The 23,563-nt window shown below is 37.4% G+C and overlaps 1 protein-coding gene across 3 annotated transcripts in view; it reads right to left on the minus strand.

Moving 5' to 3' along the window:
* Window positions 1-13,705: 13,705 nt before the first annotated feature.
* Window positions 13,706-23,563, minus strand: part of NPFFR2 (neuropeptide FF receptor 2) — a 44,572-nt gene continuing 34,714 nt past the window's right edge. For all 3 annotated transcript variants that reach the window (XM_014847230.3, XM_070505684.1, XM_070505683.1), the window contains one exon: window positions 13,706-19,393. In XM_014847230.3, the coding sequence (XP_014702716.3) occupies window positions 18,559-19,393 (835 nt within the window). In that variant the 3' untranslated portion in view covers window positions 13,706-18,558. The remainder of the gene's footprint in view (window positions 19,394-23,563) is intronic.

Genomic DNA, 23,563 nt, shown 5'->3' on the forward strand with positions numbered 1-23,563 from the left:
TAGTGCAAATCTGTACCTTTCCATTTCATCAAAATGTATGGAATAGTAAATTGGGTTTCTGGTACTAGTCCTTTGAAATCTTTAACACTGAAAAGTAGTTAGATTGGTTTATTGTATGACAACAGTATGAGAGAGAGAATGTATACATAGTCACAAAATCTGTCAAAAATGTGTAAAGACTTTTCACAATTTAGTTCAAAATTAAATTCATTACTTTCTTTCCCAATTTACCTGTGAATTAAACTTAAATTAAATTAAAACCTGTCATGAAAACATTTGAAATTTATGTAGAAGGAAAATTTGGTTTACGTCGTTCATTTATTTATTCAACAAATATGTATCAAGTCTTCATCATTGCGGCACTGTTGCAAGACTGTCATAATGGATATGCTAATGAAAGACTGAAAACTAACACTTTGGAGAGGAGGAAATCAGTCCACAGGTCAGTGGTTGGAGGAGAGTCTTCAATTACATCCCGTAGGGGTCTGGCATGTCAAGACCGCTCAAAGTTCCCAGTTCTTTAGTGACTTTAGTTGGTTAGGATAGTCATAATGAGGCATAGAATTCAGTTTTGATATCTCCCAGGTAAGATCTGCTGTAAGTGGGGGAATTTTTCTTAAAACGCAAGGGAGCAAGCCAAGAAGCTCCAAGGAAGAGACTCAGAGGCAAAGACAACAGCTAATGTAAACACCCAAAGGCAGAGCATGGATATTTGTTCCATTCAAAATGTCCTTTTAGTCCATAAGCGTAGGTTTACTAGAGCAAGCTTGGTACTAAAGAAATCCGTTTCAACTTGATTCAACAAATATCTATTGGGTAGCATCATGCCAAAAGGATGTCCTACCAGGAGCAAGGCGACCTGAGTATAACGAGGCTGGGTGGGTAGAATCAAATGCAGAAACTGAGAGTAGAAGTGGCCAGAGGGACAAGGCCTCACTTTATCCAGTGAATGGCCATCTGTATTCTACGTGAGAATGAATTAGCCACTGACTGTACATCTGTCATATAGAAGACCCTTAAAGCCAGATCACAGTAAAAAATTTTCACACATCGAGTGAGAAATTTTCTGCTTCCCACCTCTTCTCCATCCCTAACATGTCCATTTCTCCATACCTGATCCTGGAGGAGCCACACTAGCAGCTGACTGGTGAAGGAGAAATTAAGAGATTGATCATGTTTCCATTGCCCACTGTATGTTTTACTGCCTTGAGTGCACGTGAGCTGGGAGGGGAGCAGTTTAATTTAAAAGGGTTTTAAAATTATACTTGATTGGACTGAAATTTTAATATCCAGATAAATGGGTTATTTATTAACTGAGAATGACCAGAGAGGCTGTGGGACCTGCTAGAGACTCTCTCAGAGGACAGAGAAGAATGAGTCCACAGATTGAGTCTGCAAGGTATCAGAAAAACAAATAAGATGTCTTTTATTTGAGCCCAGCACACTGATTAAACATACTTCATTTTTGTCTAACTGTTGTCAATTGGTACTGACCGTGGTGATCAGCTATATAGCTAAACATATAGCAAAGTCCAATTGAGAAGGGGTTTACTGCTGATGGCTTTGCAAAGCCAGCAAGTGTACGTTTACTTAATCAAATCCATACTACAAGGGCCAAAGCAAACAAAGTACTTGATCAAATGGACCCATGCTTTTGTTTGAAAAGATCTCAAAAGGAAGAAAACAAAAGAAGGTTGGAGGAGAAATAAAGATGCTATGAATGAAAAATAATAAGAAAAAAAGGAATAATAAGAGAGTATACTAGGAAGACCTATATGTTTTAGTTGGTTATAGAAGACCATTCAAATCTGCTTCTAACTTCCCTTCTCATACCAATTTCACCCTCTTCCTGTCATGTTCCTGCCACAAGGAATTTTTCTTGACTGAATATACCAGTTTCCTTTCCAGTAGTCCTATATCCAATTCATTGCTTAGCCTGGAATGTCTTCTCCTTCGACCTGTTTATACCTCTACCAGTTCTGCCTCCAGCATCTGGGCTAAGGTCACCCTTTCTATGAAAATGTCCTTATCTCCTTCAGGCTGAGTTGGACATTCTGGACTCTGCCTTCTCTGAGTTGTTATTCTTTGTCTAGTTCACTGTAGATGCATCTCTCCTACTGCCCTATGGCATGCTTATCTTCTCCACTAAACTCTAAGGTTCTTGAAGACAGCTTTGTGTCTTCTTTATTTTTTTATCTCCAGAATATGGTATGGTTCCTCACATATATTAGGTGATCAGAGGTGATTCTTTAGTTAATTAATCAGCAATGATCATTGGGCAGCTGACTAAAATGCAATGACAGGATAAAGAAGAAATCATGCTGCTGTATGTGTCATTGTCAAGTACCAACATCCATTTACTTATTAATTTTTTCAAGGACTCTCAACAACAAGAATAAAAAAAGAGTTGGATTTCCAGCCCAGAATTAGACAATGGCACAGCACGTTTCTCCTGCCGTCCTTTCCAGCACTGAAGGCTTCTTCCAGGCAGCCCCGCCTGGAGGTGGAGCAGCTCTTTAGTAAGGACATGACAGACTGGTCAACTCACAGTTTAGTAAGACTCTATCCCCATAAAAGGGGCAATTGAAAGTCTAAAGATGCGGAAATAATAAAGACACAGTGCTGATGAAGTGTCCTCCCAGTGCCTAGCTGAAGACTATCTGCTCTGCAGGCTACTCTTCAGTAGTGGGAACAGATGCTTTATATGCAAAGCCTCAATTATAGTCAAGAAATCCATACTTTTCCAAAATTCCTCTTTAGAGGAATGCTTCCACTTCACCCTCTTTCTGTTCCTGTCTTCCCTCATCTATAGAATTTATCTTTCTCTGTCATTTCTTTACTCTCTCACAAAATAAAAATTATTTTTTCTTAAAGGAAACAGATGCTTTAGCTCAAAGATTCAGGTTTGTAAACTATTTTACACCAGCTTGGATGTTTTTGAGACAAGAGTCAAATTTTTTGGGTTACAAGGACTCACTTGCTGTCTAATATCCTTCAAATTCCTGTATTCTGTGACTCTTTGAGGGAAAAACTTCATGTCCTCAAAATTAGAAAGTATTTTCTTAGGGTGTGAAATATTTTCCCTTAAAGAGAGTAGGTATTTGGTTTTAGTATTTTAAATCACAAAATTAGGGTAATTTATTTCCGGTAGTTTGAAGTAATTTTATTTCCATAACTTAAAATTTATATTAAAATGCTTACACAAAAATATATTTGATAGAGTAATAAACTTCATGGGGATGAGTTATAATTGTCCAGGCTTCCTCAAAATTGTCTTCATAAAGAATACTTCAGAGTATTTATCTAATGACATGTACACTTCCTATAACTTATGAACTGCACCATGACAACAGATTGCAATACAGTCGGTGCCCCCTCCAAAGATTATCTGAATGTACAAAACATAATTTCCTTTAGAGAACTGAAATTTCATAAATAGAAAGATGAAAAATTTATTTGAACATTACAAAATGAGATGCACTGTAATAGGAACATGACTGATTTTAAGTGCTTAAAACTAGAAAACATTTACTTAGGTTCCAGTAAGCCTATTTAGGGCTTTTTTTTTTTAAGATAGGCACCTGAGCTAACAACTGTTGCCAGTCTTTTCTTTTCTTTTTTCCCGCTTTTTTTTCCCCAAATCCCCCCAGTACATAGTTGTATATTTTAGTTGTGGGTCCTTCTAGTTGTGGCATGTGGGACGCTGCCTCAGCATGGCCTAATGAACAGTGCCATGTCCGCGCCCAGGATCTGAACTCTGGGCCACTGAAGAAGAACACACAAACTGAAGCATTCTACCACGGGGCCGGCCCCCCTATTTAGGGCTTTTAAACATTGATAGATTTGATAGGCTATCTTTGCACTACTGTCTCTGGTCCTTGGGCTTAAACATATGTTGTTATAGCCTTATGCACATACAAACTCAAATATCTTGAAATTGTTTGCTGGCTAATTGTTTGTGGCTATTTCATAATAGCCACAATTTTCTATATTCATTAGATACTGTGTTACTCTCTACAAACAATGTGATAATTGTGTTATTTCTCTTGCATCAATAAGGAAAATGAGTCTTCAAGTAGTTTAGCAAATTTCCTATAGTCATGCAGCTAGGAAGTTGCAGAGTTAAAATTCCAATGCCTCCAACCCCAATCTGTGCTCTTTATCTACACCAAACTTCCTTAAATGGGCAGTAATGTTATTTCGCTTTAGAAGATTTACCCACAAATGAAAATTCTTTTTAGATAAACTGATTATTTCCATGGGTTTTGGCATTCAGAACTCCTCAATTTAAATATCAGTTTCCAAATTTTTTGTTGAGCGACCTGACTTAGCCTCTCTGGGCTTCGTTTTTCTCATGTGTGAAATGTAGGTAGTACACACTTTGCAGTTATTGTGAGGATTAAATACAGTAGAGAATGTAAAGTACTCATCACTTTACTTGTTACATAGTAAGATCTTCATACAAGGTCACTATCATCATCTCAGGTTAGCCTTTCAGATTTTCTGTTAACAATGTCGTCTGCTTTTGGAATGTCTTTCTTTTATTACATATTATTAAGCATTTAAAAAATGTTCTTTCAAACTGCATAATAATCCTCACAGAATAGTATTTCTCGAGTACCCTCCCCAGAGTAAAATGCAACTAAGGTAATATAGTTTGTTAACTGCTTAGATCACGCTATCTAGTGGGATTCAGACTATCTTAACTGGTTGAAATAGAATCTTTGGAAAGACAACCAGGACTCTGCATGGTTTGCTTAAGAATTCCTTCTTCTGAAAAGTCAAAAGCATCTTAATCTGGATGCTTTGCCCGTTGGCAGTCAATTCCGATTTTATCCCCTTCAACATTGTTGCAAAATTCTAATACTTCCTCCCCAAAGTAAGTATTCTCTGAAAAGAGGGAGGTAGGCAGGTGTACCTTGGTCTACTAGAAGAGCACCAGATGCATCAGCACTATCATTACTGCTGGAAATATGAGAAATAACACTTATATTTCCATGTTTTATATTTCCGTTAAAACAATTAACTGACTTGTGAGTTTACCCTTATTGGTTTAGTGGTCAGGAGGAAGAATATTGGATGATATATGGATAAATGCCTTTATAAGACCAAAAAGTACTATTTTTATGTGGTAAATTATTATTTACCATCTTGATTATCATTGAAGGGGCATAATTTTTTCTTTTTTAATTTTGAGGAAGATTAGCCCTGAGCTAACTGCTGCCAATCCTCCTCTTTTTGCTGAGGAAGACTGGCCCTGAGCTAACATCCATGCCCATCTTCCTCTACTTTATATGTGGGATGCCTATCACAGCACGGCTTGCCAAGAGGTGCCATGTCAGCACCCGGGATCTGAACCGGGAACTCTGGGCCACCGAACTGGAATGTGCGAACTTAACCACTGTGCCACTGGGCCAGCCCCTGAAAGAGCATAATCTCAAGGAGGATTGAGTATGACGTTACACACAGAAGAAGCTGTGTCTCATAGGCATTTATTACTTGTGCCTGTTCAGCATTAACATTCATTTCCAGTTTTCTAGTAGTAATGTCACAATTTTTTTGGTATGTGAGTGGTAGAGGGCATCCATTTTAAGGCCTTGTGGTTTATAGAGGGATATTCTCACTATCCAGAGATGGGAATAAAGCTGTAGCCTGGGCTGTCAATATGTTTTATCTTCCTAGACAAAATGCTTTATCACAAGAAGGATATGTACCTGGATCCAGCAGAGTAAGATGTAATTCTCAGATTTCTATTAAAACTATTTGGGGAAGACACAAAGCTCTCTTTCCATTAAAATTGCCAAGCTTTTACGATAAGAGTCTGGGACTGCCAGAATCCAGCCAGTTATGTTACGTGGAAGTTATGTGCCTGTGAATTCAGCCAATATGGAAAAAATTAGAGGCAAGAGATGGAGAGTCAATGTCCTTTGAGAACCTGGATCAAGTCACACCTGAGTTGCCCACCACTGGATATTCAGGTAATATGAGGTAATAAATTCCCTTTTTTAAAGCAAGTTTAAGTTCAGTTTCTATCACTTGTAACCCAAAGAGACCCAACTAATATAGAAATAGATCGGTAGAAGTGAGGTCTCATAAGTGATACATTAAATTAAGGGCTGGGAGAATGGAAAGAGACTGTTGCCAAAGGCTCAAGAACCTGACTTGAGAAGACCTATGGCTTTTGTTCCAGCCTATGGAGCCATAAGAATGTAAATAGATGCAACCTTCTGCCTAATAAATAAAAAGCTGAGATTGCAAAACCACTAAAATAATTTCTGGAGCACTGTCTCCAGCCCATATCCATAAGAGTTACCTGGTTTTCATCATGCATCTTCTCAATAATGGGAAGCCTTCAGATATGGTCATAGAATATACCAAAATATTTTGCCCCTTACTCAAATAGTAATTTTATTATGATTTATATCTTTCCTTTAATCATCGTATATTGTATGTATTGAGTATTATTAAATTTATCACTTAGCCATGGTTGCAAGACATGAAGATCCAAGATTAAAGTTAATCACATCACTGTGAGATTAGGACCTAGAGCTAGATTCAGTAACTGAACATAAATTTGTGTTGTCTCCTTTTAGAAGTGGTTTAAGGATGTCTTTAGTTGTATGTGATTAATTAGGTGGAAGAATTTCCATAATCAAGTGTTTGGGAAGAAGGCTGACTTTGACAAACCATGGGACAAATGGGAGTTTATTGAATTTTGCCTGCCCAATATCCATTTCTCTCCTTTGTATAACAATATCTGTGTTTTTTTTTTTTTTTTTTTTTTGAGGAATCCCATATCTCAACTCGTTTGGTATGTATGGAACATAAAAAGAAAAAAAGAGAGAAACTCATCAAGTGGAAGAACGGGATGAGGAAAAGGTTTACTCAGGGAGGCTGCATGGGGAAGAAAGGGCAGCCAAAGATGAAACTCTGTGGACAATATGGTGCAACAGAGGTATCTCATGCTGATTTTTATGAAGTTTTGTTTTATGACTTGTGATGTTCCCTTTTTTCCTGATGATCTTGCTATGCGGAAGATTTCTCTTTCACACTAATACCTGTAGAGTGGATTTATTTTGGGGAATGAAGAAAAGTGCTGAATCCTGCCCTGAGGTTGGAATAAGACAAGAAAAATGCAATGTGTTAATTCAGATATTACTATCGGATCCTAGTTATATCTAGGTCATAATCATATAAACTGGAACTCGAATACAAAACAGAACACCGATAGTTGGGATTGATCCCATAACATTAGGATCTAGAGGAAAAATCACATTTGAAGATGAATGGAGGAAGAGTTATTCTTTTATCAATTTATCAATTTTTGCGCAGTGTCATAGGTTTCTAGAAAACTTTTCCATACATTGCTTCATTTGCTCATCAGAACACTTGTAATGCAAGTATCATTATCAAAACTGATCTATACGTGAAGCAACTGAGGCTCAGAGAGGTAACCTGCCCAGAGGTGTCCAGTTAATAGCTGTGAATTTGAATTCTGGTCTTTTGACTCCAAGGTCTGACTCATTTTTTTGAATAGTTGATCTAATAAATGTAAGAAGGTAATGAATTTGGAAATAAAAACAACTAAAATGTGTAATGTCATTTGGTATTTTGGATATTATTGTTTAAATTATCCTACGGGCTGGCCTGGTGGCACAGTGGGTTAAGTGCGCAAGTTACGCTTCGCTGGCCTAGAGTTCACCGGTTCGGATCCCGGGTGCGGACATGGCACTGCTTTGCAAAAGCCATGCTGTGGTAGGCGTCCCACATATAAAGTAGAGGAAGATGGGCACAGATGTTAGCTCAGGGCCAGTCTTCCTCAGCAAAAAGAGGAGAATTGGTAGCAGTTAGCTCAGGGCTAATCTTCCTTAAAAAAAAACATAAGTAAATAAAAAACAAATTATCCTAATATATACTTCACTTTTGCCTTTAATTGTTGTATTCATTCAGCATTTTGTTATTCGGCAGCACCATTTTCATTATTTTCCCATTGTCTCTGAAGATGTAAACTTGGGAACTCTCCAATCAAAACCTTGAGCTCGTCAGAATAAGAGACTCTATAAATCTCGCAATCTGTATTCACTATGGAAACTCTGTGGCAGAAATTGGTGTAGGATTTTTCTTTTTGTAATGAAGGAAATATCCTTTTGAAAAAAGTACTGCCTGAAAAGGAAAGGTAGCTAGAAATATGAAAGAAAGCAATGAAGTAGAAGAAAGTCATGATGCATATTTTTACCCCACTCTTTCAGAGAGGTGTCTAAGGCAAGTCACAGAATAGATTAAGTTATAAACTAAGCAATTGGTTTTGAGTATTTACATGATATTCTAGACTTCAAACAGAAACAAATATTATTCAAAATTTGTTATAAAATATTCTATATCTATTATCATGAGTAGTTACCTAATTTTTGTAGAACATGGTGTTAAAATTAATCCTTTTGCTTTGATAATAAGGGTCTCTAAAGGGGAGAATACTTGTTTGGCCCTAAGTGCCCTAATCATCAGCTAACTATCTCAAACAGATCTGGCTGGCAGTTCTCCTTACTCTTTCTTATGTGACAACCATCTTTTCACCATGAGGCAATAAGGTAAATATATCAAGGATGAAATAATGTAAAGATACAAGGAATTCTTGATGGCATTGTTGAACAGCCACACCAAATGTGTCAGCCATTGTAGAAAAGGTAAGCTGTGATATCCAGAATGTTCCACTGGTGGTTTTTAAGGTGTAAAAGAGAAAAGATCCATTTCTTGCTACTCTGTGTTGTACAGCTCAAGAAGTCCACATAAATGTTTCTAAATTAATCAGACAGTACTGGATTCCAGTGAAGAAGAAACTAAGAGTATATGATGTCATCATATAGCAATAAAACCAATTCACCTGTGAAGCTTATGAAGACAGGTATGTTATTTTAAAGATCATGTTTCATATTATTGGAATAAAATTTTGTTCATAAAATCATATAAATTCTCAGCTACACCTAACTTCCAAAGTGAAAATCTGCTATTCAGAGTTCAATTGTATCTAAAACTCTATTACTAAGCCATTTTCCCTTCTTTTGATTTTCTTTCATTTCTTGACCCTCTTAGCAGTCTTTGTCAGAGATAAAATGGCTATATGGAAAAAATGATCTAACAAATGCATTTTTGAGGGAAATGTTGGAATAGTGTGAGATTAGCTATGCGTTGTTCATCATTGTGTCCTGTCCCTTGCAATTTTGATGAGAAAATATAATTTCTCTCCTCTTCCTGATAACTCAGCTCCTAGTGGATGTTTATAAGAGAACTTGAGAGGTAAGAAATAGGTTTGATGTTGGAACATTTAAGGAAGCTCCATCTAGAAGTAAAATGTGATGAAAGAGCAAAGGCTTTGGAACTACGTGGACCTGTGGCCCATTCAGAGCTTACTCAGAGTTTGGCTGTACAATTTTAGATAAGTTACATGATGTCTCTGAGTTCCAGTTTTAACACCTATAAAATGAGGATAAACAATACTTATCTGACAATTTGAGGTCAAATACAAAATTACATAAAATCTGTGAGGCTCAACAAGAGATGGAGTTTTTGTTATGATTATTGTCCAAGTGGCCAATTTAGAACAGTCATTTTTAACCTCTGAGTTTTATCTAAGTGGTACTGAGCCTCCTAAAAATTTCCTCTTGGTAAACGAAAGAGTTCTAGGAGTCGTTCTAATCTATTTACACATAGTAGTGTATTAAATTTCCAAATGATCCTATTATTGTATCTATTTTACAGTCGAGGAAACTGAAGTATTAAGAATTTTAGTAACTGATATCTAGATGACCGAGGCAAGATGCAAACCCAGACAATCTAAATTCTGAATAAATATTCTTGATTACTTCTCTGTGTTAATACTTAATATTTCTAAGCTTCAGCTTCTGCGTCTGTCCGAAAAGGTGGAAAATGATAACACTTACCTTATGATGTGTAAGGATTCAGTGAGACGATGCTTGTAAAGAGCTTAGAATAGTGCCTGCCAGATGATAAACACTCATTAAATGCTGACATGGGCTAGAATTTGGCTCCATTGCTCACTCGTTATGCAATCTTGGACAATGTCCTTTACATCTGTGAGGTCAGTCCCTTGGCTGTAAAATGGGGATACTAATTGGTACTACATGATGATGCTGTGGAGATCTAAAAAGCATCAACAGTTCATAGCTCTTATTAAAAGTGGTACCACTAAGGGTTTTTGGCTTGATTTCCTTAACACACTAGTCTTAAATAATAAAAATTACAGGGCCTTGTCTGAAAAAACTTGATATGGAATAAATAATGTCTTATGACAGTAATTTTAAAATGAGCCAATCTTCTAATGAGGTATTTAAGAGATAATTTCCCAAATATAGATTATATTTACAGAAAACTAGAAATTATATTAAACAACTAATTAAAAATGAGTAATATAATCCTCAACCCTGCTGGTCTAGTAGTTAAGATTCTGTACTTTCACCACTCCACCCGGTTCATTTCTCAGTCAGGGAACCACACCACCCATTTGTCAGTTGTCATACTGTAATGGCTGCGTGTTGCTGTGATGCTGAAAGCTATGCCACTGGGATTTCAAATGCCAGCATGGTCACCCATGGTGGACAGGTTTCAGCAGAGCTTCCAGACTAAAACAGACTAAGAAGAAGGACCTGGCTACCCACATCTGAGAAAATTGGACATGAAAACCCTATGAATAGCAGCGGAGTATTATCTGATGTAGCGCCGGAAGTGAGAGGATGGCACAAGAAGACCAGGCAGGGTTGCTCTCTGCTGTACACAGGGTCGCTAGGAGTCAGAATCAACTCGACAGCACTAACAACAAAATACAATTCCTGGCAAAGCTCTTTATCTGAAATTTTATTCATTATCATAATACTTTGGATTTCACAGGAAAAACAAAAGTACCATGGTGAGTCCTGCAGTAACATATTGTTTATAAGAAATATTTTATAGATAAACAAAATTCCTATTGGAGAATGTTTCATTTATTTTATTCCAATTCACAATCACAGATCATAATGTTTTATCCAAGGGGTAACGCAGATGTTAGAGTAACAAATTCATAAGTGAGAATGCTTGTACTGATATTTAATTTACTTAAAATCAATTATTACTCACCTACATGTCCAGGGCAACATGCTGAGCCTTAGAAATACAAAGATTAAAAAGTCATGTACTTTCTCTGTGAATACTCTAATCCTTTGTTTTTTCTGAAGTTCTAGCAAAAGATTGTCCAGCCATATCATTGGCTTTTTCTATAGAGCATGCTTTCCTGACAGTGAATCTCATAATTTAGCATTTTTTGCAAACTGGATATGCTAAGAACTTCCTAAATTATCAAGACCTGTTTTTTTTTAATAGTTCTTCCCTCAGTTTATCTCTTTCGTCTTGAATTTTACTATCAGCAATAAAAAGCAACCACATCTACGGCACCAGGCCACACCTACACTACTGTGCTCAGAAACCCTTCAGTGAAATGTCCAAGTGCATGGTTCATAAGTTTTACTTTCCACATAACTGCCAGACCTAATCCTGCTAACTTTCTGCCACTAAATAAGAAAGATCCATCCACTTTCCTTCAGTTTCCAATAACATATTCCTCATTTCTTCCCAAGCCTTCACAAGGAGTGCCTTTCACATCTGTATTTCTATCAATAGTCTGTTTATGACAATTAGGTATTCTCTAAGGTGATATATGTTTTTCTCTACCATGCTTCTTATTTTCTTCTGAGTCCTAACTAGCAGAGTTGCTAATATTCATATTTTTAATAACAGCCTGTTCAAGACAATCTAGGCTTTTTCTATCATGCTCCTCAAAATCTTTCAACCTCTCCCTATTGCCATACTCCAAGTCCAATGCCACAACAGTTAAGCATCTGTCACAGCATCTTCTCACTTCCAGGTACGAGGATCTGTAGTCGTTTTCTATTGTGATCATAAGAAATTATCACAAACATAGTGGCTTAAAACAACATAAACTTAGGAGTTCCCAGTTCTGTAGGTTAGCGGTCCAACGTGGGTTTCACTGGGCTAAAATCAAGGCATTGGCAAGGCTGTGTTTTTTTTTTTTTTTTTTCTGAAAGCTCTCAGGAAATATTCATTTCCTTGCCTTTTCCAGCTTCTAGAGACCACTTCCATTCCTTAATTCCCCGCCCTTTCCGCCATCTTCAAAGACAGAGGGTGCTTCTCACATTGCATTACTCTGATCTCCTCTGCTAGAGTCAGGTCTCCCCCTGCATCTCTGTTTCACATCTCTCTTCTACTTATAAGAACCCTTGTGACTATGTTGGGATACTGGGATAATCCAGGATGATCTCTCCATCTCTAGATTCTTAACTTAATCACAACTGTAAAGTTCCTCTTGCTAAGTAAGGTGATATATTTGCAGGTCCCAGGGATTCAGACATACAGATCTTTGGAGGGCTATTACTCTGTTTACCACAGAAGGCCAATACCCTGTCTAAAGACTTGAAATTACTTTCTAAAAACGTAAGAAAAGACAATGTCAAAAATGGAAAAATTAACAGATTTGATCATGCAAAAATTAAAAACAATCTGTTCTTTCTTTCTTCCATAAAAGTAGAATTTTCCCTGGACGTATGTCTGCTCAACTAGAGACTACATTTGTCAGCTCCACCTGAAGCTTGGTATGGCTATGCGCACACATTTAGCCAACTGTATGTAAGTGGAAGTTACTTAGGTACCTTCTAGGATGTCCCTAATATAAAGGCAGGCTGCCTGCCCTGGAACGCCTCCTTTCCCCTTTCATCTATATATATAGATATATATGTAGATGTACCCACTGGTCAGCTTTGACCACGGAGGCAAGAAAAATGCTCTACGGCAGCTGTTGGCAAACTTTCCAGAATTGGCTAGATAGTAAATATTTTAGGCTCTGTGGGCTATATGGTCTCTGTTTCAACTACTCAACACTTCTATTGTAGTGCAAAAGTATCCACAGACAGGGGCCAGCCCAGTGGTGCAGCAGTTAAGTTCGCACGTTCGGTGGCCTGGGGTCCACCAGTTAGGATCCCGGGTGAGGACCTACGCACTGCTTATCAAGCCATGCTGTGGCAGGTGTCCCACATATAAAATAGAGGAAGATGAGCATACATGTTAGCTCAGGACCAGTCTTCCTTAGCAAAAAGAGGAGGATTGGTAGCAGATGTTAGCCCAGGGCTAATCTTCCTCAAAAAAAAAGTAGCCATAGACAATATGTAAAACGTGAGCAGAGCTGTATACTATAAAATTTTATTTGCTAAAACAGTTGGCAGGACAGATTTGGTGGTGGTTTGCTGACTCCTGCCATGGAGGGCAGAGGATCCGTCAGAAAGAAGGAATCTGGATTCTTAAATAAGGTCCCCACTAAAGTGGACCACTGACATCAGGTACAATTTTTTGAGAGAGAAATTAACGTCTATCTCCCTTAAGCCAGTGTATTTGTGGACTCTATCACAGTAGCTTAACCTCTATCCTCGTATCTACGCATCTACACACACAAAGTCACACATCAAATAGGATAAATGTTTGAAACCTGTCTGATAGTCAAGGATAATTATCCTGAATTAGGGAGTGGTTTTACTGACAAAGTCACTGAGGAAAAAATCAAATAATCTAATGGAAAAGTGGGCAAAGGACATGAAGAGGGAATTGCCCAAGAAGGAAATACAAGTGAATACGAATAAATCAAATTGAATAAAGCTTATTTTAATGTTCAGCTGTATAACAATGAAATGAAATGAAACATGGGGATACAAGTTTTCTCTTATCAAACTGGCAATAAAAATTCACTTTACAGAATATGCAGTATTTAAGCATATGAGTGAACAAGCTCTCCCATACTGCTAAAGGAAGTATAGAATGCTAAAACTTGTTTAAGAAATATTTGACAATATGTATTAAAACATTAAGAAATGTACATACATTTTGGCCAAGTAATTGCATTTCTTGTAAGTCTATTCTAAGATAATCATGAATATGCCTAGTATTACACAAGGTGTTCATAACTGTATCATTTTATAGATTTAAGAAATAACTTATATTTTCAGCCACAAAGAAGAACTTTAATAAACTATGGAACGGCATTAACATGAATAAAACATTTTAAAGACATGGAAATGTGTTCTTGACACACGTCATGAATAAAAAGTTATAAAGTATATACCCGAGAATTATAAATTTTCACAAGAAAATGTACACGTGCCCCCAAATGGCAGCAACAAGGGTTATATACTAAGTGACTAGATAAGAAATCATTTTATTTCATATACTTTTCTATATTATCCAATATTTCTATTATAATCTGAATTATCTTCAATATCTGAAAATAGAATATGATTCAGCCATAAATAAGTTAGAATGCAAATTAAAAATTGGAAAATATTTGCAACCTGTTAACCAATTTGTTCAACAAACATTTATTGTGTATTCATTATGTGCCAAGCACTGTTTTAGGAAATGGAGATACAGTAATAAAGAAGACAAAAATCCATGCCCTTATGGAGTTTACATTCTGGTAGGGCATATGGATAGCAAACAAGTAAATAAATGTGTTCTGAGGATAAGTACAGATAATGAGAATTTCTATGAATGAAATAAGATGTCTCCTGTGAGTTTTAGGTTGAGTCCTGAAAGATGAGAGAGAGCCAGCATGTGAACGGCAATGAGGACCAAGTTGCTGGCAGGAAAAAAACAAGTGCAAAACTCAGAAGCATCAGACAGCTTGGCAAATGGTAGAAGAATATATAGGCAGGTTTTGGGGGAAGGTCATCAAGAAGACAAGACCACCAGTTGACCTGCGAGCTGGACCTAACAATTGGGAGACCCCCACCCGCTTCCCGTCTTTGGAATGTGCATTGCCTTCCCTACTCTCAGAAGCTGCCCTAAGGTACAGCCCTGAGATAGCAATGTGGTAATGAGGCTATCTGGACTGGGTGCATGACTAAACCCTCCCAGGGCCCGTGTATACGTGACTGAATCCAGCTAAGGCCTCTATAAACTTTTAAGATTTGGAAGGTGGGTGCGGAAAACTACTTGTATTGCAGCTGCCCAGACAAGTCTTGTAAGTTCCTTGGTCATTAAAACTGCCACCTATCAATCCAGAGTGGTCTGTCTTATTCTTCCGTCTCTCCTTGCCCTCTGTGTAGAGGGGGACCAGTTTCAGATTATAGCTGGGAAGGTCCTGGGGAGGTTGTGTAGCTACACAGGCAGTGTGAACAAGGAGTGTTGGGTTTGAGATGAAGTTAAGAAGTAGACAGGGCAGAAAAAGGAAAGATGTGTAAGGCTTGATAAGGAGTTTGGTTTTTTCCTAATTCAAAAGGAAACTATTCATGGCTTTAAGCAGAGAAGTGGCATCTAATTTATGTTTTTCAAAAAGGTCATTATGCCTGTTATTGTGGATTCTTATTAAGTGTTGTTTAGAATAAGTGTTTAGTGGGTTTTTTTCTTGAAGAGGAATTATGTGTAATTTTTGTACTAGTCCATATTTCTTGAAAACTCTACAAACAACAGGTTGTATTTTTGTAACAACTGTTTTTATATTTACATAATATAATTGTTATTTTTATAGTCAGAAAAATGGTTATTGAAGAAGTCCAAAGCAACTTCACACAACACATACATGATACAGTTTAAAAAAAGGTTTTGGAATTATATGTACATATCTGAGCCACAACTTTGTTTTACCACTTTCAAGCTTCATGACATTGGACAAACCAACCAATTTCTTTTACACTCGGTGCCCTCATGTGTGAAATGGGGATAATACTGCATATTTCAGAGTGCTCTTGTAAGGGTTACAGAACATATAAAATAAACATGTATTGTGAACATGTATTGTGAAGTATTGTAATTACTACTACATACTACTGTAACTGCTTCTAGGTGGAACCAAAACAGCAACAATTTAGCTCTTACTAGGTGATAATCTCTCTGCTTTTTACTTTACGAGATTTTATCCCCATCATTTTACAAGCACAGTAAACCAAGAGGAAGATACTACTGCTACTCTCATCTTACAGATGAGAAAATTGAGGCCTGGGAAATTTGTTCAAATCACTAAGTTAGGAGGTGGCAAGTCCTGTATGATTCCAGAATCTAAATTCTTAGTGACTATGCACGTTTCAAGGCGTTTAGCTCTCTTCATCTTCTAGCATTGTTATTCTAATTTACAGAAAAACTCTCCTTTGTATGTAATAAGTGTGCTAGAATCTTTATGCAGAAATCTACTCATTTAGCGTTACATATTTCCCTGAAGTCAACCACAAGATGGCCTTTGCCTGTGATAATTAGCCAGGATATATATAGGACTGTCTGTTATTGTGATCAACATTTCAGGGCATAAAAAGACTAGTAAGGCTTAATTCATCATGGCTTTGAGAGTCTCTATTTTGGCTGCAAGGATAAGACAGAACAATCACAATACAAGTTAGCTTGTCATACAAGAGTTACACAATGCTTAGGGGAGGGAGTAAATACTTCTGCTGTAAGAATTCAGATAGACTTTCTAAGAGAGGTAGCTTTTTAAGACACCTTCGACAAAGGATGGACAGGCAGACAGAGGAATGAAGCAGAAAATAAGTCATAAATGAAAAAACACAATAATCTAGTCTGACCATCTCTGACCATCTTTGTTGGGAGTTTAGGAAACAATTTGTGTCAGAGATGCAACCAGGAGAAAAGAGCCAGGATGTGGTGAGCTTTGAGTGTCTTAACAGGCAGATAACTTCCAAAGGTATTCTTACAAAAGAGAGGCAATTAATCCTCCACTTCAGGAAGATGACTTTGCCAACTATAGAGAGAATTGAAAGACTGAAGACTGAAAGTCAAGATGGGATAGAGTGAGCCATTAGGGAAGAGGTAATGAGGGGTTGAAGGTGATAAAAGGTAAACAGACGACAGGTAAGGGTATGGGATTTAGTTATGATGAGTTTCAGGTGGTGGTAGAATGTGACGATGCCCGTCAGAAAGTGATAGTTTCTAACAAAATAATCTTCAAGGTCTAAGTACATCAACTGTAAATAGCACTTCAGCAAATCAGGGCAGAGGAACATAAGATCAATTCTATACCTAAAATTCCAGAAAGTTGCTTTCCCTGATAACAGGAAATGATACTTGCATATTCAAATATCACATAGCTCAATTCAATCAAAAACAATTATTTTCTCAAAGGACTATAATATTGAAAGGCTTTTAGCTTGAACTACATAAATGACTGGAAAAACACAATAGTTCCAAGCCCTGAGATTTATTTTTATTTGCCAAACTACTTGTTATTTTATAATTCCCAATTTTCTAGGGACTTATCTCAATCTAGAATAAAAGCTAGCATTTACAACTATCGTCATTACATAATTGTAACAGCAGAATCCAATTCTCTTTCTAACAGTTGTACTAATCGACTAATCTAGTAGGAGTGCTGGATTTAAATGTTAGGCCCAGTAGGAAATCCAGAATAATTGGTCTTGCTCTGTACAAACTTCATGGGAGTTTTATGGTAATTGTTGGACATCTCTGATTAAAGACTTCAAAAGGGAGCTGTCATTCTTGTGACAATTGCTATATTATTAAAAGATTTGCTTCTTTATGTTAGAGATTCTATTAAAAAGGGGGTCAAGTTGGGATCCTCAATCACCTCTGTAAGAAACATGGGTTCGGCTAGGGCATAAACTTCATTTATGAAAATATTAAAAAGCTAACAATAAGTCCTATGGAACGTTATGATTTTACCAGCTTTAACAGAAAAAAAAACCTTTAAATACAAAGCAATACAGTGTTTCTTTATTTTCTATTGCAGTTCTTATTTCTAAGAAAGTTAAGTACATTTTAAAAGCACAAACAGATAAATAATTCTGTAATCTAAAATTTCAAATCCTAAAGCAAAGAAAGGATTGACAAAATATACTCCCATGCAAAGAATTGCCGTTTATCACCATTTGGGGAAAATAGGAGTGTGTGTCTATGTGTGTGTGTATCCATACACATAATACACATAATGTGCTTGACTCATACACAAATGGCTAAGTTGGAAAAGGCCAGACTTTGAAAACTGTTCCTAGAAAATGGATTTATTCAGGAAAACTTGTATATGTGTTACTCTACATACTTTTATATACCATAAGAATGGTTATGAACACAAGACCATTTCGTTTACTTTTTTTTCCAGAGAGGCCTTTCAGTACATGTTTTCTTCAGAATATTCTTAGAAAGAATTGAAGTACAAAGCCATAGAAAGCAATAGTATTTCAATATATGTCACACAGTAAAGTGAAAATCATCACTCTAGCTCTTTTTTTTTTTTTTGAGGAAGATTAGCCCTGAGCTAACATCTGCTACCAATCCTTCTCTTTTTGCTGAGGAAGACTGGCCCTGAGCTAACATTCTTGCCCATCTTCCTCTACTTTATATGTGGGATGCCTGACACAGCATGGCTTGACAAATGTTGTGCAGGTCCGTACCCGGGATCTGAACCGGTGAAGCCAGGCACCCACAGTGGAACGTGCGAACTCAACTGCTGTACCACTGGGCCGGCCCCCACACTAGCTCTTTTTAAATCTCCTTGTTTCTGATAGCTTTCCCTAATTCTTCTGTCATTAACTCCTGCTTGGGTTTTTCAGCACTTTTCCTACAAAGCAAATTTTTCTCACGTGAGTTTTGAATTGTAGGTTCCTGGGCTAACTGACAAGATGTATTTATGACCACGTTGTTTTTAGCTCTTAGGGCGTAGTCTCCCATGGGCTTTGCTCTTCTTTGGCAGAGCTGGAAGTGAAAAGCATCTTGGAAACCCCGGCGAAAATTCTCATTGAAAAAACCGTAAATGATAGGGTTGATGCTGCTGTTGCAAAAGGCCAGCCAGTGTGCAAAAGGGTAGATGTAGACGTGGATTACCTGCAGTTCACTTGGAGACAGGTCAGCATAGTCTGAGAGCATCATCAGAGTCCACAGGGGCAGCCAGGAAAAAATGAAAAGCAGGGCCACCATCAGAAGCATCTTAATGACCTTCTGCTTCTTCTTGGACGCCACATGCCACTGCTCCTGGTTCTCCTTGCCTGTGTGGGGCACTGTCATCTTGAAGAGTGAAATTCCAATCCTTCCATACATGATGACGATGACAGACAGGGGAGCCAGGTAGATGTTGGCAAACAGCACAGTGGTGTAGATCTTCCTCATTTCTTGTTTTGGCCAGTCTTCCCGGCACCAGTAGACTGGGCTGGTTTTATTTTGGGAGTTGAGTCTCACTCGGAAATATTTATCTTCTTGAATACGTAACATTATTGCAGATGGAAACATAATGGTGATGGCCAGGACCCAGATGATCACAATAGTGACAAACGTAGTCTTGATAGTGAGCTTTGGTTTAAAAGGGTAGACGACACACCGGAACCTACAATCAAAGGCAATATCAGTGAGGCTTTGCCTCATAACTTATAACTGAGTTGTGAATTAACTTTTTTAAATAATTACATTCTCCCACCCACCTTCCCCTCAAAAACATAGGAAGTTACCATTAGTAGTAGAAAGGCATGCATTGCCATTTTCTGTAATTGATAGTTGAGATAAATTTCAATTCAAAATATGAATAAGGGGAGTACATCAGACACTATTAGTAATAAAAGTAATAGTGGTAACTAGCATATACTGAACATGAACATTTAATATTCTATTCCAGGTTCTTTCCCGATGGTTTGCATCAATTGTTTCTTTAAGCTTCCCCATGTAAAAGATGGGAAAACAGGCTTAGGAAAAAATCTTGCCCATAATTACACATGATTTTTACACAGGTAGTTTGACTCCAGAGCTCATATTCTTAAACTCTCCTTCATGCTCTTCTGTGGTTCCCTCCAACACTATCTGTGTGCTTGGCCATACAACTTGCTTTGGTCAAACATTAGCAAGTGTGACATAAGCAGAAACAGAGTGATTTCAGCTACAAGACACAGAGCAGGAGACCCACACAGAGGCACCTAGCCAATCCACAGCATTGTGAGAAATAATAAAGCACTATTGTTTCAAGTCACTAAGTGTTCTGGTGGTTTGTTTAACAGCTATAAGTCTGAGAGTTTCCAATTTGAGTTCTGATTCTGTGTCTTCCTGATGTTCTATGTCCTTTGGTGAGCTTGGAAATTCAGCATCAGTATGTAGAGTAAGTCTGATTCATTTTACTGCTATTTTGGTATTGTGATTCTTGATCTTGTTATTATTGATACTCATTATATTAATCATAAGATAATCATACCATTTTGCAACTGTGTAACATTTTGTATTTTTCCAAGTACTATCACCTACTTAATCTTCTTTGATTTTTGTGAAGACTCCATAAAAGTGAAATGTTATGAAAATTACTTTCCAGATAGTCGGATAAGGAAATTTAGAGTTTTTAAGTGGCTCAGCAGTAAATCCAAAGTAATTTATCCGACATATCGTCATATAATGACCAGTTAGCTTGAGCTTTCACTGCTCTGGTTTCCTTCTTAGGAACTCCTTCATTGCATGTCTAAGATCTTCTGTCTTAGCCTCCACGTTTCCCTCTAGTCTTCTAATTACTGAATTCTCCCATTTACTCACCTTTAAATTACGGGTAACTTCACAGGCAGGGTTCTGAGTATTTTGCTCTTTTTTTTAAACCAACTACTAGGACTTCAACTATTATTTTTTCATTTATTCATTTGACAAATGTATATGTATTCGGAGAGGCAAAGATGAACAAGATAGAAAATGCTCCCTACCAGGAAATAGTCAATGGAAATATTGTGTAATTACGCTAAAATCATGCTAGAGTTTGGACTTGGCCAAGGCATTAATCAGGGTTGTACCAACAGGACGTATAAATATATAGAAAGAAATTTATTGTAAGAAATTGGTTCATGTGATTACGGAGGTTGAGAAGTCTCAAGATCTGCAGTCGGCAAAGTGAAGACTCAGGAGAGCCGATGGTGTGTTCCAGCTCCAGTCTGAAGGCCTGAGAACCAGGAGAGCCACTAACACTAGTTCCAATCTGAAAGCCAGCAGGCTCAAGACCCCAGAAGTGCTGATGTTTCAGTTGAAGTCCAAAGGCAGGAAAAGACTGATGTCCCAGCTCAAAAAGTCAAGCAGGAAGAGTTCTCCCTTCCTTGCAGGAGGATCAACCTTGCTTGTTCTATTTGGGCCTTCAACTGATTGGATAAAGGCCCACATCAGGGACGGCAATCTGCTCTACTCAGTCTACTGATTCAAATGTCAGTCTCATCAAAGACACCCTCACAGGCACAACCAGAATTGTTTGACCAGATATCTGGGGACCTACGGCTCAGTTGAGCTCAGACATAAATTAATCATCACAGCCATTTAGAAAAAAGTCTCAGTATCCCATCTCCAGCAACAAAGAATAGTGGCCTGGTTCAGGACCAGTTAGCAGACAAAACTGATGGGACTTTAAGAGTAGCTAGATAGAAGTTGAAGAGAGAAGAACGTTTCAAGGATAAATCTTAAGATTTTCAATTGTATTGGTGAGTTATCCAGCCATTCACTGATTGGGGAAAATGAGCTGATTTTTTGTTGAGTTTTTTTGTGGGGATGGATAGTGAAGACAAATTCATTTCTGGGCAGGTTTAGTTTGAGGTGTTTGTTGGATGCAGACGTGAAGTTATCCAGTAGGTATTTTGAACATAAGTATAAAATCCAGGAGAAATAGGTTTGAAAGCTTTTTTTGCAATTTGGCTTTATCCCAGAGATGATCTGAGAAAAGCATTCAAGGGCAAGTACTTTAGATAGAGATAAATGTGTGGTGATTTTAAAATATGTCCAAATTTTTGACATTCCTTCCAAATTCTATTCCCTTCTCTTTGAACGTGGGCTGGACTGAATGACTGACTTCTAATGAATAGAAAGCAGAAGTGATACTGCATGACTTTCTTTGGCACAGGCCCTCGGAGTCTTGGACTGACAGGTAAGAAGTCCAGCTGCCTTGAAGCTGCTGTGCTGCAAAGCCCATTGGGAGAAACCAATAGAGACAGAGTGCCAGAGAAGTCCCAGCTGTTCAAGTCTTCCCAGCCTAGGCACCATCATGAGAGTGAGAGAGCCTTGCACCCTTCCGCCCTGGCCTTGGAGCTCCCTATGTGATGCTGAGTGGAACAGAGACAAGCCATGCTTAGTGAATGTGCCCACATCACAGACTCTTGAACATAATAAGTATTGCTGTCACTTTAGACCACTAAGAGGTTTGTTTTGGGAGGTTACACATTATATAACAATAGATAGCTGAAACTATGGAGGAGTGATACATGGATGGGAAGGCAGATAGTAAAGGGTGTGAATTAAACTACCAGTCACAGCAGGGGACTATATTTTCATCACTTTTTAAAAGACATGAAACATTACAGATGCAGTTGAAATTCTCTTGGTAGATCTTCTCAATCTTTTCCTCTTCTTCTTTCCCCAGAAATCCTAAAGTTGCACCTATAACATTTTAAATTTTATATAATGGCACCATATTATATGTATCATTATGTAACTTCCTTTTTGAGATTGTGTGCTTTTGAGATTTATGTATTTTTATATATGTTTATCTAGTTCATTAATTTTAACCACTGTACAGTTATCCATCAAATAAATATAGCATGATTTATTTATTATTCTAACCTCATATACTTTTTCAAATGAATAGCAATGTTTATTTCTAAATCTCTTTATAGGAGGCATGCTAGAAACAGCGAAAAAGAAATGTAGGGATATTTAATACTACATGTGGTGTGGAAGTAAACCTGATAAGCTCAAGATTCAAGTAGGAAATGCAAAAGATATTACAGTTTTTTATTCACTGTAAAGATGACAAGTATTATTATATAATTAAAGTACAGAATTTATTATAAACATTCCCATCCAAATAACTTAGTAGTAGAACTACTTACTAGTATACAATGAGTATAAGTATTAGCATAAGTAGTATGTAAAAAATAATTGAGTATAATAGTAGTAACAGGGTATAGTAAGTTGGGAAATAATTAGCTCGCAAATTTTAATGCAAAAAAACATCTTTGGCATATAGTGGCTAGCATATGTTTAAATTCTGTTCTCTTCTCCTGTAAACCAGATAAAGTAGATCTACATGATGAATTCTTGGAAATAGATTAAAGTGTTGTAAATAATGATGCAAATAATAGATTAATATTAAAAATAGAATCTACCAGGTTGTTTTTTGGATGGCAGCAATTCTACTGCATTTCATGTTATTTTTAAACACGCTCTCTCTCTATTATATATGCGTTATTGATTGGTTGTTTTCTTTTGGGACCAGTTTCTTCACGTAGGGAGACATCTTCCAGGTCATTGTCCAGTTCCCCTCTCAAATCTCTCGCTGTCTGCTTTTTTTTAACGTAGAGAAGCTGCTTTTACTTCAGCCCAAGGGAGACCATGTGAGCTGATTTTGTTTGTTTTCTTGTTTTGGTGAGGAAGATTGTTGCTGAGCTAACATCCGTGCCAATCTTCCTCTATTTTGTATGTGGGACGCCACGACAGCAAGGCTTGATGAGTGGTGTGTAGGTCTGCACCCAGGATCCAGATCCGTGAAGCCTGGGCC

This window comes from Equus asinus, chromosome 3 (genome assembly GCF_041296235.1).
Source record: "Equus asinus isolate D_3611 breed Donkey chromosome 3, EquAss-T2T_v2, whole genome shotgun sequence".
NCBI classification, from domain to species: domain Eukaryota; kingdom Metazoa; phylum Chordata; class Mammalia; order Perissodactyla; family Equidae; genus Equus; species Equus asinus.